A 17,425-nucleotide genomic window follows, 5' to 3' on the forward strand; every position below is an offset into this window, starting at 1 on the left:
TTATGGGTCAGAGCATCTGCCCTCTGGTGGTCAGTGCATGTCATAGTGAGCGGTTGAGCGGCCTTAGCATATCATTAGCATATTACACTTTGATTGGTTGAACGGCTGACCAAACAACCAGACACTTAGCATATTAGCATTTATTATATAGCATATGTTTTTATTGATTTCAGAGAGAGAGGAAGGGAGAGAAATAGAGAGATAGAGACATTGATGAGAGAGAAACATTAATCGGCTGCCTCCTGCATGCCCCCTACTGGGGATCAAGCCCACAAACCAGGCATGTGCACTGACAGGGAATCAAACTGTGACCTCCTGGTAGATGCTCAACCACTGAGCCACACCAGTTTGGGGGGTTATATTATTTTTTAAGTCATTTCTTAAGCTTGAGAGTTAAGCTGATGAATTTCCATGCACATGCGATGCTTATGTATATTTTCTTGGTTTAAACAGATTTTGTTTTTTACAAATTCATTCTAGCAAAAGACTACAACTTTAGAGATCTGGTGAAACCATACTTCTTAATTGATATATTTGACAATGTCTGGTGCTTATAAGAATTGTATGGATTTCTGAGTGTTTGTTGAATTTTAAAAATCCCTATTTCTATCCCTATCCTGTGCAACTTTAAACACATCACTTGTGTGGGTTTTAACATAGTGTGCAAAAGTGTTTCTAAGACACCCATTTGCTTTTGAGTCTGTCACAGGGACTTCTAGCTAAATTGGCCTGTACCTTCTGACCCTTGGGTTTAATTAGAGACACACAGGATGTTTTCTCCAGGGTTTGCAATTTATGCTCATTAATTGTATCTTAGAAAAACAAGGTATTAATTAGATTTACAATGAAATATTAGGACAAAAACATGTATCATTTTTCTGTAAAGATGTACCCAGGGTATATATGTACATCTGTATTTTATATGTCTGTGTAAATAACTTAATTATAAATTGTTTGTCTGAGATATTGACACACATGGCTATTTTAAAGAGAAATCCTGACATTTGTATTTGTGAGTAAATATAAGATATTTGCAGTACCCATTCATTCCCCCAAAGAAGTGAACTAGTTTAAACATTAACATTTGTACTAATTCCACAGAAAGTCCCTATAGGAGCTGTTCTAACATTCCAATGTCAACATTTTCAAAAGAATACATTTTCCCCCAGGGAGGTAAAAAGATCTTGATCTGTATATTTTAGTTGAGGATCTGAATGGTACAGGAGAAATCAATGGAGAAGGAGAACGGGGAGCTATTTTCATTCAAAAGCACTAATTGCTTTAGATTTCTTAGTTTGAAAACACGCATTCATTCCATTTTCTTTTGATTTTCCTGCATGGGAGATAACGATCCCGTGCTGGTTAAATACAGCGATCCTTTCCTTAAAGATGACATATTGATTACCCTGATGGAACTGGGTCTTTTATTGAATGCTTACAGACTCGCCCTTGCTGAATCAATCAATGAAATGCTAATCAATAAGCCGGAAATGTTTGGGCAGTCATAATTCTATTTTCCTAATTGGGACCGATATAAAATGTAAGTACAGCTTTAAAAAACAACAATACAATCATCATCAGGGTACCGAACAGCCAGCTGAAAAATCATCTTAGAAGGCCCTGCCTCGTGAATGCTTACAGACTCGCCTTTGCTGGATCAATCAATGAAATGCTAATCAATAAGCTGGAAATGTTTGGGCAGTCATAATTCTATTTTTCTAATTGGGACCGATATAAAATGTATAAGTACAGCTTTAAAAAACAACAATACAATCATCATCAGGGTACCGACCAGCCAGCCGAAAAATCATCTTAGAAGGCCCTGCCTCAGATGGCCCGGGCTTCCATCACCAAATGCCGCCCACTGGGTAGCTCAACCAACAGGAGTTTATTCCCGCCCAGGTCTGGAAGCTAGAAGTCTGAGGTCGAGGTCTGGTTTCCTGTGAGGTGTCTCTCCTGCACGTTTCTTCCAGAGTGGAGTCTGGGCAGGGTCCCCCAGGGGTTTTCCTGGGCAAGTCTGCAAATAAGGATCCGGCTGGGCCCGTTGTCCGTCGCTCGGACCCTCAGGGGCCCTGTGCTCTCTCTGAGGCCTCCCCCGGGCCCCTCGGCCAGCACATCCTACAAACAGATGTTTCCAAAGTGACTGATTGGCTAGCGTCTTCTCTGAACAATCCCTGTTGGCTGCCCTCCTCTAATCTGTGTAACTGGGAGCTCCCCCAAACTCGAATTTAAATCTTTTCACCCATCACGGTGCAAACTATCCCCAGTCAATTCCCGTGGCCTTCCGCGGATGCTACATGGGTTTTTTCTCTCTGACGGATGCAGTGATACACAGCATCATCATCTTGGGGTTTCTACGTCCTTGAAGAACAGCCCATCTTCAATGACTTGGGAAACTCTGAACCTGACCATGAAGTTGAAATAAGATGGCAGTGAGTCCATAAAGGGAATTTACATTTTTAAAAAAATGCGGGGTCGGTAGCCAAGTTCACTCCCATCGCCGCTCTAGGTTGCCCTTTCAAAGACAACGGTCAGCTCAGAGCCAAAGCCATTCATCTCGGTCGTCGGTACTGGACTCGCACAGGGATCTGATTTTTCAAGCAGGACGTTAAAATATTGCGTTCGGGGGACTCGGAACTAACCCGCTCCCTCTCCGGCACTAAATAAATGCCGCAGCCTGCAGCCCTGGCGTTCATGGGGCACGAGGGAGTCATTTATTGCTATGAATATTTAGAGGCAATCTTGATTACCACTTTAATATTAGCGGGCTAGCTTCACAGCCGGGAAGGTACGCGCGCCCAGGAACTGGGAGAGGACGGAATTGATTTAACCGCAGAATAACACAGGGAGACTGCAGGCTCTCCAGAGCCGTAATGGGGTGTCCCTGGCTAGGGGCCTTTAAGTTATCACACAATGACAATGATGTTTATTCATGAGTTATTGATAACTCGTTCTGATGGAACCTGACATTGGCAAACACCTCGTGAACGGCACGGAACGGCACATGTGAACCTTAGGTGCGAGCTGCCTGTGAAACATCTATCATGTCGTTTTTAAGGTTTGCGTGTTTAAATGTTGGGCTACTTCCCTTCGGTGCTGACTCCTGTTACCGTGTTTCTGGGGCTTGATGCGCATGCGGTTTTCAGCCCACTTCTCCCTTCCCGCCACCTTTCACACGGTGATGCTCTCAGCTCAGGTGCTTTACCCCGTGGCTGCTGACGGGGTCACGGGTGCATCAGCGTGCCGCAGACACTTCGGTGTTCATGTAAGATTACGGTCGAGACAGTCACACATCCTAAAGCCGTATTTATTCATGGAAATGCTGCCCGTCACCCCCCCGCCAGGAGCCTGCATGCCATAGGGCTCCTCTTCCCCATGCTGCCTCCCTCTAGGGAGCAGGGCTGATCCTGAGGCAGACGTGGTCCCCTGTCCCCTCCCGGGCCTTTAGGGCGACACATCATATCACTTAACAGAAATTGTTATTGGTTTCAGAGAGGGAGAGGGAGAGAGAGAGAAACATCAGTGATGAGAGAGGATCATTGATCGGCTGCCTCCCGCACGCCCGCTACTGGGGATCGAGCACGCAACCCGGGCATGTGCCCTGACCAGGAATCAAACTGTGACCTCCTGGTCATAGGTTGACGCTCAACCCCTGAGCCACGCCAGCCGGTGGGGATAGGAGGTTCTGAAAGACCCCTGTAGATACAGCACCAAATAGGGGAAATATGCGAAAGGCACTGCTTTCTCAGAGTGGCCTCCTCAGAAGGTCAGGGACTCTGTACATCAGCAAAGGGCACGGCATTGCGTTTGGGGATGATCCAGGGCGTTCAATGGCTGGAAACCTCGTTTCCAATTCAAAGTTCATTTATCTAACTGATCTGATGTCTGGAAATTACCATTTTTCCCATGTGCTGTTTTTCTCTCTGCCGTTTATTTCAAAGCTGTCGGACGCAAACTAGCAGCTGAAGTCATGGGTGTGGGTGGTGCAGGCGGTCTCCTAGGAGACGGTCATTCCCACGCTGCCTGGGGCCGTTCGGAGCGCGGCGCTGTGACCTGTGAAATCGACATCGGCAGCATGTGACGGGCCCTAGGGAAGTGGTCTCACTATGATCACAGAGGAGCTGCCGAGTCGGCGAGAACTCGCCGGAGCCCAGGCCAATGCGTTTTGCTTTTGCAGACAGTCTCATGGCTACTTGCTAACGCTTCCTAAAACCCACTCGACGGCTCCACGGAAACTCGTGCGAGAGAGGCACGAGGTCTCTGAGGAATCGCAGGTCAACAACTTCAGACCAAACTGGGGTAGGACTGTGGCAGCTCTGCTCGGGTCCGGCCTGTCACGCTGCTTCTTGGGGTGCGTGGACCTCCACCTGCCTGCTCCCAGCCCCCCTGCCAGGACCATGGCGCTGAGGCCAGGGATGGGCTCTCCTGCTCCCAGGACCAGATTCAGGGCCTCGGAACTCAGAGTCACCCCCTTGGCCCCGGCTGCATCTGTCTGAACGACACCTTCACAACTCGGAGGGAGCAGCGCTTTCCACGGAGCCATGACAAGCGCGTCCCCATAAAACTGACGGTGAGACACCCGTCTAGACGCTGAAATGCCGCATTCGCGTTTCTGCTGCTAACATAAGGCCCCGGTTTGTCTTCTTGGAGAACTTATTAACCAAGAACCTCCCATCTCCATTAACAGGAAACACCAAAAAACCGGCCTGCGTGGAGAATACGATTTTAAACAGAAAAATAAAAATCAGCTGAGAACCCTGCTGTGAAAGGCCACATGGGTGGACACGCCATTCTTCTCACGCGTCCACAGGCTCAGTGCTGCTCAGCTACGAGCATGGCTGGGAGAGTCCCCGAGCCCCCACAACCATGTCGCGATGGGAAAGACCGACTTCCGAGGGGGCCGGGCGGTTCCTGTCCACAGGCCTTTCCAGTGTTGTCTGCTGAGTAGAACCGAGTCTTCAAAACAAGCAGCGATGTCAACGGGCAGGTGGAAACCGGTCGCGAGCAGCCCACGCTGACTTTGGCCCCGGGGACACCAGGACATGTTTACTTCTCATGACTCGGTGAGGGGTGCCACTGGCCTCCGGTGGGCGGGCACCACGGATGCCGCCCAACACCCTGCAATGCACGGACGGCACCCGCCGGTCCCAGCAAAGACCTGTCCAGCCGGGAGGTTAGCCGTCGCGTGGCTGAGAGCCGGCCTTCCCACTTTCCTTCAGGAATCGCTGCATGCAACCGGCTGGGCTATAGCTCACTAAGTACTAACAACCACTGGCTTTCCCACCGCACTCTCTCTTGACATTTCATGTGCATGTGCAAACAGATGTGTTATGTATCTTTAAGGCCACCTTTGCATGGAGGAAAACTTGCCAAGCGAGAACCGCACTCGACACAAGGGTGACAGCGGTGCCACTCGGCCCCAGGGACCGTGGCACGGTGGGAAGCGGATGGATGAGTGTTTATCTGGGAGCGTTGCCAGAAGAGCTAGGTCTGCAGTTCCCACTTAGAGGAAACGGGGCGGCCGATGGGAGGGAAGGCCTTCGCGGTCCTGAGCCAGAGGTGGGGAACCTGGCTCCAGGCGGAAGGAGCGGGGGTGGGGCGGGCAGTAGAGCAGGGACGGTGGACTTGTGGGCGGGTGTGGATTTATGTGGGATCCAGGCTCGCAGGGTGTGGCCAGTTGGCAGGAAGGTTCGAGGACCGTCATCAAACATATGCGTTACATCCAGAGCGAGGGCCAGGCAGAGTCCACGGAGAAACCCCGAGCAGACAAACACACGGGGTCCCCGCTCCGCTCATCCGCGTGGGCGACATCACCCCTCGCAAACACGCCGGGAGCTTCCTGGTTTCCAGGCGTGGCTTGACACTCTGCCTCCTTAATCCTGGTTTGGAGTCTGTGGCCGGGGCTTAATCACTTACTCATGTTCAATCTTAAGGAACATATATGGGGAGCCTGTATCATGACCCCAAGACAGCTTGGGCCACTTAAGAACAATTTCAAGGCCAAATCGTGCGCAAACATCCTGGCCTCATCTGAACTTCCGGCCTCCTCCGGAGGAGCAGCAGGCCGCGGCGTGTACTGCAGAGGGTTCTCGGGGCCATCCAGTTGTGATGCTTAAATCAAATCATCGTTTGGCTTTAAGCTCTTATTGTTCCTCACACCACCACCCCCGCCCTTATCACTCCAAGCGGCTCATTCCGCTCCCCACGTTTGTCTGTGCGCCAAGCCCTGCAAGTCCGGCCTCTGGCCTCCGGCCTCCGCCCTCCGGCCCGTCCCGCTCCCCATGGGCTCAGTGTGACCCTCACGAGCCTGCAGTCCTGGTCGCAGATGTGCCTCTGGACCCGGGCTCCTTCTGCGTGCGATCTCGGGGATTTGGACTGAAAACCGAAAGTCAGCATTTTCCAGAGAGTAATTGCTCTTTTACGATAGCTAGAGGATGATAAATGTGTTTTAGCAAGAACAGAAATCCTGGTGACGGGAAAGAACACGCCCGGGTGGGAGGAACTCACCCCTCGCATGAGGACACTTGGGACAGGGAGGACGGGCCGGGGCAGGGGGTCCTCTGAATTTGACATGGTCGCTGTCTTTTAAAACAAACGTGCAGTTGGCTCCTGTGTAAAGCTAGCGTGTGCTCAGCTGTTTGTTTTTTGATGATCCTCACCAGAAGATGTTTTCCATTGATTTTTAGAGAGTGGAAGAGAGGTAGGAAGGGAGGGGGGAGAGAGAGGGAAGAATGGATAGAGAGAGAGAGAGACATATCCATGTGAGAGATCCACATTGATCGGTTGTCTCCCAAACTCGCCCGACATTGGCTGGGGATCGAAGCTGCACCCCTGGTAGGTGCCCTTGACCGGGAATCAAACCTGAGACCCTTGGGTGCAGGGGCCGACGTGGGACCGCTTAGCCGCACCGACCAGGCGGTACTCAGTTGTTTTTCAAACGGAAACCACCAGTGCAGAGGCCCCTCTGTTACACTAAGTAATGCCACCACTGAGCAGAGCTTTCAGAGAGAAAGGGAAGGGTGTTTCCAATAGGCTACCCGTGCCAGGACCACGGAACGTATCTTTCCAGTTAGAAAGGCCTGCGCTGTGGACACAGTGAGATACTCAGCAGGTCCAACTTCTACTCATTGAGCACAATGGCTGTGATGCCAGTGACCTACGCACGAGAGGAGCAACGAAAGGGGTCACGTGGCCCTGAAACGGGCTGCACATTAAGAACAAAAGAAGGAGAGAGCCCAGCCCGTGTGGCTCAGTGGTTGAGCATCGGCCTATGAACCAGGACGTCACGGCTCCATGCCCAGGCAGGGCACATGCCGGGGCTGTGGGCTCGGTCCCAGTAGGGGGTGTGCAGGAGGCAGCCGGTCCATGATTCTCTCATCATTAATGCTTGTGTCCCTTTCTCCCTCTCCCTTCCTCTCTCTGAAATTTAAAAAAATAAGTTAATTAAAAAACGAAGAAGATAAGCCAAGGAGGAACCGAGTGGAAGCTGGGAGCTGGGCGGCCCGGGGCCCGGGGCAGAATCAGGGAGCGGAGAGGGGACTGGTCGGGTGACGTCTGACAGTGGCCGTGCTGCACATCTTTCCCAGGCGACACTGGGTTTCTTCCCGTGCGATGCGGGCGCTGCTGTCTCAGGACGCGTGTTGGTGGGAAGAACCCCATCGGTCGGGGTGCTGTCCTCCGCTGGCCTTCCCAGCTGCCCGTGCTAACCTGTGTCACCGACACCACAGCTGTTCTCCCTGCTGCGGTCCCTGGGCTGCGGACACAGTGTCCATCCCTCTTTCCGAGCTAAGCTGCTGTCCTCCTCCTCATCCGCCTGGTCTCTTGTGAGGAGCGGGGACAGTCTAACGGCCGAGGAAACGGGTTACAAGGAGGAACAGACAGCCTATCCGAGGTCCCGGCCATTTCTCCAGGCGGGTCCTTCACTGACGTCCGACCAAGGGAAGGCTGCCCCCCAGCACATCCCCAGCACCTCCCTCAGGAAGGTTTTGCCCTGGCCCTCGCTCTTGGGAAGGTTTTTGAGACGAGGTGTTACACTTTGAGAAAAACCATGGGATCTGGTCACAGGAAATTATTTCTGCACAACAGGAGAACAGTGATGTGCTTGGAGCCCGGCTGAGACCGGCTCCCGGTGCCCGGCCAAGCCTCTCCGCCACCTGGCTCGGGCTCCTCAGCCCACTGCCCCTCCCGTCTGCGAGACCGCCACTGCCCGCACACCTCGCAGGGCTGGTTCATCGAAGGGGGAAGATCCAAGGCCAAAGGAATTTTAAAAATCTCCCCACACAGTGTAATTACTTGACAGTGGACAATGAGTGAGTTAAAGAAGCGTAGTGTCGATTCCTCCACCTTCTCAGGATGGCTTCCTCCAGGGACTAAGGGCCAATGTCGCATGTAAGACATCCATTGTGCAGCCTGAACTAACGTCCCCCGCATGCCTTTATGCGGGGCTGGTTCTTGGGAGAATTGAGAAAACACACAATCATTTTCTGAGTCTGTGGTTTCGGAGGAACTGACAAAGGCTAAGCCTCACACAAACATCATCAATCAGCTAATCAACCAATCCGTGAAGACAAAGAGCAAACATGTAGGAAAATGGAACGCTTAAAAAACCCCACATTAATCCAAACCGAAATGGGAAAAGTACACATAAAAACAGATGGAAAAGTAGAAAATCAAAAGCAACCACTTCAATAAAGCTAACCCAATCAATAATTACACTAAACATTAATGGTCTAAACACTCCAAATTAACAGCAGAGACGGTCAGACTCTGTGAAAAAACAGGACTTAACTATGTGCTGTCAGCAAGAAACACACCATGTAAAAAGCAGGTAAGTTAAAAGTTAAGGAGCGGAAAATGATAGACTATGGAAAGTGAAATACTATTCTATAAACTGGACTTCAAGAAAATTCTGCTCATCAAAACACATTGCTAAGAATATATATAATTCCGACGGCCCAAACCTTTTCTTTACCATTCTAAACGTCCGCGTAGAAACCTTGCCTTCGTGATTCATTTACTTGGCATTTTCAATAGAGGGCATAAAAGCAAACGTCTACCCGGTCACTCAGGTTCTCAGGAAGCGGTGTCCTGACTCCTTTGTTCAAATCCCCTTTTTCTTTTTAAGGAAAAGCCCTCAAACGATATCCCAGAAGTTTAACGGCAGTCGCGGTCGGATAGAAGCCATGTCACCCCGAAGTCGGCAACTGCCAAGAACAGCTGTGCGTGCAGGAGTCCTGTTAACACGCAGCCGTGCGGTGCGTGTGTCAGCTGTCGCGCGGCGGCTCTGGGGTGACGGGAGAGATGCCGTTACACAGCGGAGAAGACACCTGGCACTTGGCCTCCCTCTGTCCTCTCCTCCAGCCCAGAACCCCGGGGCCTGCGGGAGTCACCACTGTCCCCCTCGGTCCTTGACCACGGCCTCCTCCCGGTGCCAGAGATGGACACAGGGTCCGGGCGTGGCCAGTCGCTTCTCCCTCTCCTCTGACCACTGACCACTCCCAATGCAGACAGATGGCCCGGGTGAGCTCTCAGACACTCGGTAGGGACACCGGTCACTGTGGAGAAAGCGACCTTGAGCAGCTGGGCCGCCGGGCAGCTCTGGTGCCACAGGAAGGCGGGCTCTGCGCCCGGGGCTGAGGGAACGAAGGCCAAGGCTGCGGACACGGGTGAGTCACACGGCTGTCATGTCTGAAGGCAGGAGATGCCCCAGGACTTGGCAGTTTTGTGACTTTAAAAGGATCCCTGTTAAACACGAGCAGGCTCTCGCTAGGGTTCGGTCGCTCGTAACCTAGAGACAGTGCCCCACCCCCCCCCGCTCCCCCGGGTGTGGTCTGGCGCAGCGCCAGGAGCTGGTGCCTCTGTTAGGGGTCCGCCTTTTCTCCTGGCGAAACCCCAGGCGGTGGGAGCCTGTCTCATGCGTCGCCCTAGCAGGGCGCTGGGTGCGGAGGAGACAGTCAATGGAGTTAGCAGATTCAGGAAAAGAGGGAGAATTTCGTCTAGTTCCACGTGGGACTCAAATTCAAATTCTGCCCGGGACACACGACCCTCCGAGCCATCCTATCTGCTGCTGGTCCGACAGTCCCAGGCCCCGGGCAGCCTGCCTCCCGCCCCATTTGCTGAACCGATTCAGGAGGAACTGGGGGAGGAAGGGGACCTGGGGGAGGACAGTCACTTTGCGGGGCCCCTTCTGCCAAAGCCTCACTTTATGAAAAGCAGCTGATGCTGAGCGGCTGGTGGGCAGAGCGGATGGACCGCGAGGAGCGCGAGGGAAGACCCGCGGCGGGGGCGCCAGCTGGGGGACTGCAGGCTGAGAGGAGGAGGCGGGGGCCTCTGCATTCTGCCAACGGGGCAGGATCTTCCCCCCGCCTCTCCAGCAGCCGGCCCTGCCCTCTCCCACCCCAGAAGGACCAGCCCTGGAGCCAGGAGCTGCCTGTGCCTGTGCCGCTGCATCCACGTGGCCGAGTGCAGGCTGTGTCTCTCCTCAACGCCCGCGGAAGGAGGAGCCGCGTTCAGCTGGGTGGTCCTGACCACACTCGGTGGGCGGGGGGGCAGACACTGTGAGGTCAGTGGAGCCTGGGTGGTCAGGGAAGGCTTCAGGGAGGAGGCGGGCCTGTGGTGGGGCCTTCGGGGGGAGGAACATATAAACAGGCAGAAACCTCTCCTGAGGTTCGAACTCTGAATTCTTTGTAATTAATCCCAACAACCGAGCCAAACATGAGACTGGGATCCAGGCTGGCCCCCTTAACATGCCCTCTGTTTATTGTTCTAGCCTTTTCCCTGGTTCCGTAGCAAGAGCCTCTCTTGTCTTTTCAGCGACAACAGTCCCCTGGACCATGTGGGATCGGCACAGCTTATTGTCCAAAAACAGGGGGTGAGCTGCGCCCCTCACCGCAGGCCACGCGCACACGCCCTCCCCTCCCTGAGAACCTCCCCTGAGTTCCTCGGGCTCCCCCTGCATCCTGCTCCCCATGCCCCCCAATCACAGCTGTTTTCTGGATGATGCTCTCATGGGCGGTGAGGTCTTGGGGTGCGAGCTCTGCCTTTGTGCCCCAGCCCCTGGCACAGACAGGTGCTCAGTAAACCCGGAAGGAAGGGAGGGAGGGAGGGAGGGAGGGAAGCAAGGGAACAGCTCTCATAGGATTGGAGCGGGTCTGGGCCGTGAGCACCCGGCACAGGGCTGGGCACAGAGCAAAGCCCACTCCCTTCCGCCGCCTCCGCCTGAGCCTGGGCCCCAGCACCTTCCGCCTCCTCCGATTTGGAGCCGGCTCTGGGGTCGGCTCCACACCCGCAGGCCTGGGTCTGCTGCCCATTAGGATGTGAGGTCATGACACCAGGAGGCAGGCGGGCACTTGGCTTCATGAGGAGCCGGTGTGTTTGGGGGAAAGGCCTCCATTCTCAGAAATCCCAACCCTGAGCAGGGGATTTCACACTGAATACTTTCTGCAAACAAAGCCTTACCTGAGGCCGTCACATAAAACAGATGGGAACCGAACTGCTTGGGGCCAGGGTCCCCTTGCCCTGTAGCTCTGGCTCTGGGGGAAGGGGGGCTGGGGGCCCTTTGGAGAGGGTGCCCAGTAGGTGGCCATGACCCTCTGCTTGGAGCAGAGTGAGGTGGGAAACGCAGACGCTGAGCGTTTGTCCTGGGAGCTCGGGACGCCAGCAGCTTGCGCGGTGCCCGTTCCAGGCGTTTCCCTTGGCAGCTGCGTCCCCAGGAAGGTTCCGAGGGAACCAACGGGCCTCGGTACCTGCCGATGCGGCAGCAGGCTGGCAAGGCGGGTTCTGGACTCCCCCGTGCCATCCTCCAGGGGAACCTTAAAAGCTCCCCGCTCCCTTGACCTAGGAACCAGGAGGTCACGGTTCCATTCCCAGTCAGGGCACATGCCCAGCTTGTGGGCTCGATCCCCAGTCGGGGGCGTGTAGGAGGCAGCCGATCAATGATTCTCTCTCATCACGGATGTTTCTATCTCTCTCACCATCTCCCTTCCACTAAGAAATCAATAAAAATATATTTTTAAAATAAAGAAGCTCCCTGCTCCCCTTGCTTACCCAGGAGGCCAGGGGTCTCCGGAACCAGAATCCCCGCTCCCCCCGACCAGCCCAACATGGAAGCTGCAGGACAGCCCGCCAGTGTCTGCTCTCGGCGCCCCAGATGAGCAAAGACATACCCACGGCTCGGGGGTCGGGTCCATTCCCACGTATTCCACTTAAGACGCTCAAACGAGCAATACCCTTTGGCAACGCAAACACATTCCTACTAGCTGAGTAGGCAGGACCGGAGGTTATATGCCCCAGTGGCCTTGTTCTGAGCTATGAAAGGAGGGTCTAGATTTCAAAGGCGCTGAGACAGAACTCTGCCCCCGGTGGGCCTTCGATCCTCCTCCTGTTCCTCCTGCGAGGAGCTGCCATTTCCTGGAGTCCTGTCTGAGCCGACTTCAAAGCGTCCCGAAGTCAAGCCACCAGGGCTTCTGCATTTCTCAAAAGGGCAGGCTCCCCCTGGCACCTCGCACAAGGCCTGGGACGTCATGGATTTTCAGTAACTATTTGTTGACTCAGTGAATATACAGAAAGAACTCAGTAGGGAAGCAGGGTCCCTTGGTAAATTACATAAACGTCAAATCACAATGCTGTACACCTGAAACGAATATAATATTGTATGTCAACTATAATTGAAATAATAATAAAAAAAAAATTTAGCCCCGCTGGCGCGGCTCCGTGGTTGAGCATTGACCTGTGCACCCAGAGGTCGCTGGTTCAATTCCCAGTCAGGGCATGTGCCCGGGTTGCGGCCTCGATCCCCAGTGGGGGTGGGGCGGTGGGCGTGCATGAGGCAGCCGATGGATGTTTCTATCTCATCATTGATGTTTCTCTCTCTCTAAAAAAACCAATAAGAACGTATTTTTTTTAAAAAATGAAGAAAACAAATTTAAAAAACAAAGAAAAACTGGATAATCTTTCATCAGTAAGTGTTTTTTTTCCTTCAAAAGCTACACCTCGAAACTCTTGGGTAGCCTCCCAGGGAATGGTACCCGGTGCCCAGGCAGGGCCCCCCCTGAAGCCGAGCTGGTTCTGAACTGCCAGCTCTAGGGGATGGGGGAGCCCGGCTTGTGCAGGGCCCCCCCTGCATGGCTGAGCATGGCGCCCCGATGAGACACATCTCTACCGGATGAGAACACTGAGAAACTGCTACAGATCTAAAACACTGCTTTCAAATAGTATAACGTGTTTCCCCGACGGCAGGTAGATGCATTCAGCGAGGTAGGGAGCGCACTCCATTCCAATAACTTGCAAGTTATTTAAATAACTCGGAAGGCCAGCACGCTTGCCAAACCACTGTGTGTGTGGTTGCTTCTATAATTAGGCGGCAATCTGCATCTGGGTCATGGGGGCAGGAAGCTGGGAAACATGGACGAGATGTCACCTACATACACAAACAGAGCCCCGGGGACCCCTCAGGGGTGGGGACAGTGTGTGCGTGCCACCCGTGCCACCTCAGCGGTGCCCGTCAGACGGCTGCTGGGTCAGACGTGCCATCTGAGGCCCCGAAACTGAGCGGAGCGAATGGCTCCCATGGGAAGCTTAGCGGAGACACGACACCAGCCTGGCCTTAGCACCCTGTGGGCCCGTGACCAGGCCTTCCGATGACGCGCGTGGAGAATGCGTCCGTCAAGCAAGCGAAGACCCCTCTGCCTTCGCTGAGCAGAACGTGCTTATGGAAACGGTGGCGCCGGCCGCGTGGAAGGTTTGGGGCCACGTTTAGAAACGGGTCGGATGAATTTCACGTCCTTAGCAGAAAGGCGGCCTTGAGCATGGGTCCACTTAGGGACAACGAAAAGCCAGAGTTCGGCCAAATGCTGGGGAGCTGGGAATTCATTTTTAAAAATAACACTTGAGGGATGGGAACGTGATGATTGGGTTTGAGTTCAAGAACTGAGTTAGTTTCCTAAAAATAGGCAGTCTTCTTTGAGGGGGCGGGGGCATAGGTATAGCCATAAGAGCCAATTCCTGCTATATTTTGGAAATAGGCAGTTTTCTTTGACGGGGCATATAGGTATAGCCATAAGAGCCAATTCCTGCTATATTTTCTCCAGTACGATGTTCAGAATGAAACAGGTGGTGTCTCCCAGGCATGGCCCAGCATTTGAGGCTTGTTTCTTTACAGTCCACGAGAGCACGCACGTTACTTCCTTCCTGTCAGCTCAGCGACCTGGCAGTGGCACCACCACGCTCACCGTGAGCACACCGTGCCCAGATTGTGGCGTCTAACACCATCTCCAGTGACCCCGGCTCCCCGGAGGAGTGGCTGAGTTTAGGGCTGGGGCAGGCAATAGACAAGATGAAACTGGTGCATCTTGTATAATTTTTAAGAAAATATTTTCATTGATTTTTAGAGAGAGAGGAAAGGAGAGGGAGAGAAACATCGCTGTGAGAGCAGAACATCCATCAGCTGCCTCCTGCACGCCCCCCGACAGGGCAGGGATCTAGCCACCACCTGGGCATGTATCCTGACGGATAATCGAGCCCACAACCTTTCGGTGCACAGAACAGCACCCAACCAACTGAGTCACACCAGCCGGGGCTCGTATAATTTTTTTAAAGGCCCAATTCCAGGTTGATGCTAGAGGTTTGGGGGTGGAGGTGGGGGTGTTGAAGAAACTGTAGGGAGACCTGGCTCCATAGGGGCCTTTCTTTTTAACGAGGTGGGTGCCTTGCTAGGGGGTCACAAGAGATAAACGAACTAGCAGTGAGCACGGTGGAAACGTGGTCCCCATGCCTTCCCTGATTGAGTGTCCGCTCCCGAGGGGGACACAGTGGCACCAGGCACAGCTCCTCGGCTTGCTCCTCCCGTGCTCACGGCCTGGGAGGGACCGCTGTGGCTGGGGTCAGCACGGGCCTCACAGGTAGGGGCGTCGGGAGCGAGCAGGACGCAGGCCCGCAGCAGCGCTGAGCAGGCGGTGAGGGGCGGGCACTCGGCAGGCAGCAGCTGCCGATGGGGAGCGGAGGCCGAGGGTCAGAGCGGAGCCCCCATCCGAGTTCCGCCGGCCCTGCCTGCGGAGCACCCGGGCATCATGCTGAGGACCTGGCTCCCAAGTCAGGTGTGGTGAGAGGGTGCCCTGACCCCACCCCGCCCCAGGCAGGGATGCCAGATCCAGACTCCAGGTGCATTTGGATTTAAGATAAACAACAAAGAAATTTTTGGTATAAGTATGTCCCCAAAATATTGCATGGGACTTATTTATATACTTGAGGCCTGAAATTCGTTCACGGGTAGGGTCCCTAGGCCTGGCCGGCAATCAGGGCGGATCGGGGCCTTCCTTCTCCCAGATGCCGTCTGCTGGCTGCCGGCCGGGGCCTGCCTTCATTCTGTGCCACCCCCTGGTGGTCAGTGCACGTCATAGTGAGTGGTCGAACTTCGGTGGGTCGAACTCCCAAGGGGATAATTTGCATATTAGCCTTTTATTATATAGGATATTTTTAAAAGACTGTTCATCTGAAGTCCAAGTGCAAAGGAACATTCTATTCTTCATTTGCTGAATCTGGCAACCCTACCACAAGGGGAAGCCCCGTGGCAGCGTCCACCACCCAGGAGACTTCAGGGTGCTGCGTGTTTTTGTGTTATTACAGTACCTGTAAACATTTAGATACTTTATGCAACAGTTTACTTCTCCTTGTCTGCATCCATCAACTCAGTCCTAGTTTTGCTGACTCATGGCATGACGAAGTGGCCCTTAATGTCTTGAAGATTTCCTCCAGCAAACATCAGAGTCACCGCGATTGGTGTGTACTCCGTGGATTCCACATGCAACAGTATCCACGACACAGGGATGCTCCGAAAGTGCGAGATGGCCCTTAGATCCTCGGACCAAACCTCTGGCCCTTCCAATGCTCCCTTTCAAGCGAGAGCCGCTCTGAAAGGAGCCCGTGAACGGCGGGAATCGTGCTGCTGCTGCTGACACAGAGGTGGCCCCCGGCAGCCTTGCAGGAAGGATTTTCACAATCTCAGCTACTTTTACAAAGAAAAACAACCTGTTTTCTATTATGAAAAATAACCTAAAAGTAGTTCCCCGCAGCACGACCGTCTGCGGGTCCCTCCGAAGAGCTCATGTTTCTGTAGATTTTCTCGATTTCCTACTGTGCCCCCAAGTTCTGAAATCTTAGGAAGTAAGACGCAGCGAACTATTTAATCCCATTACTAATGCTGCCACTACTTTATACTCTTCCTTCACATCACAGAAGACGCAAATCACACACGTGTCAAAGTCAACTGTGAAGCTGCATTCAACCGCATCCTAAGCTCCACTAAAAAGCTGCATTAAAATGTTCCTACCAATAATCGATCGATAAAAGCAAAACTTCGATGATCTAGACGTGACTATAGAAAAAGACCGGCGCTCGGGAAAGAAAAGCCCGGACGCGTGTCTGGAAGTGGGCGCCCTGGTGTGTGTGTGAGAAAGCGACGCTCAGCAGGTGCAGGCAACGCCGCCGCCCTCGGCACCGCCCAACCTTGGTTTGCCCGTCCTCTTCGTGAGCAGGAAGACCCCACTTCCCGGGGATAGAGTGAGCGTTAGAGTAAAGAGAGAACGTGAACAAGGTCTGGATGTGTCCGCAGGAAAGCGGAGAGAAAGGCAACGTGAGCACTGACCTCGCCGCGGGCGCTGCGCCTCGGGTTCCGGAAGTCTCCATCCAAGAGCGAGGCGCTGACGACCTCATAGGCTCCTGCCCCGTCCTCCGTCCCGGCCAGCGTGGCAGGTGCGACGGTGCGTCCCACGGTCAGCCCTGCAGCAAAGAGAAAGCGCCTGTCTTCAGCCGGTCAGGGGTCAGGGGCCAGGGGTCGGGGGAGTGTGTCCGGGAGGTGAATGGGGGTAAGGAAACCACCATCGACTAATCGCAGTGAGTGTTCAGCTGGTGAAGTCCCTGCCACTCCAACCACAAAACTCTGCAGCTGAAAACAAAACTCCACTTTTTCCTTCAAGACTCGGGCACGTGCAGGGTGGGTATCGGAGAGGAAGTATGTCATTCCGACCCCCACCCCGCGCCAGGAGCACCCACTGCACCGGGACCCGTGAGCGAGGGATTCGAGCTCTGCCTGAGATCGATCGGCTCTCTGCCAAGTCCCCAGGCTTCGGCTGTGTTAGGGCTGAATCCATCTCCCGGAGCCGGGGAACCGGCTCAGCACCTTGCCAACCCCTCGCTGGCCTGGCACAGGCTAACTGTATGTGCTTCGGGGAGGGAATCTATAGACAGAACTAATTTGCCAGCTCAGACCGACTAGCCTGGGCTGTGAAAAAAATTAAGTCATTCAGTAAACGGCTACGTGATCTTGTTCCTCGGGTCCTGTCTGTCCACCCAGCTGCTGTACCGACACCGGCTAGTGCCGCCCGACTCCCACCGACAGTCCTGCGGGGAACGGCTACACTTCTCCCCTGGA

At 53.8% G+C, this 17,425-nt stretch overlaps 1 protein-coding gene across 1 annotated transcript in view; it reads right to left on the reverse strand.

The window, feature by feature from the left end:
- Positions 1-17,425, reverse strand: part of ADAM12 (ADAM metallopeptidase domain 12) — a gene marked incomplete at its 3' end in the record, with an annotated part of 130,512 nt that overhangs the window by 110,434 nt on the left and 2,653 nt on the right. Inside the window, exon 2 of the mRNA XM_014530146.1 lies at positions 16,640-16,773. Within this exon, the coding sequence (XP_014385632.1) occupies positions 16,640-16,773 (134 nt within the window). The remainder of the gene's footprint in view (positions 1-16,639; positions 16,774-17,425) is intronic.

This window comes from Myotis brandtii, unplaced genomic scaffold (assembly GCF_000412655.1).
Source record: "Myotis brandtii unplaced genomic scaffold, ASM41265v1 scaffold725, whole genome shotgun sequence".
In the NCBI taxonomy this organism is placed as follows: Eukaryota; Metazoa; Chordata; class Mammalia; order Chiroptera; family Vespertilionidae; genus Myotis; species Myotis brandtii.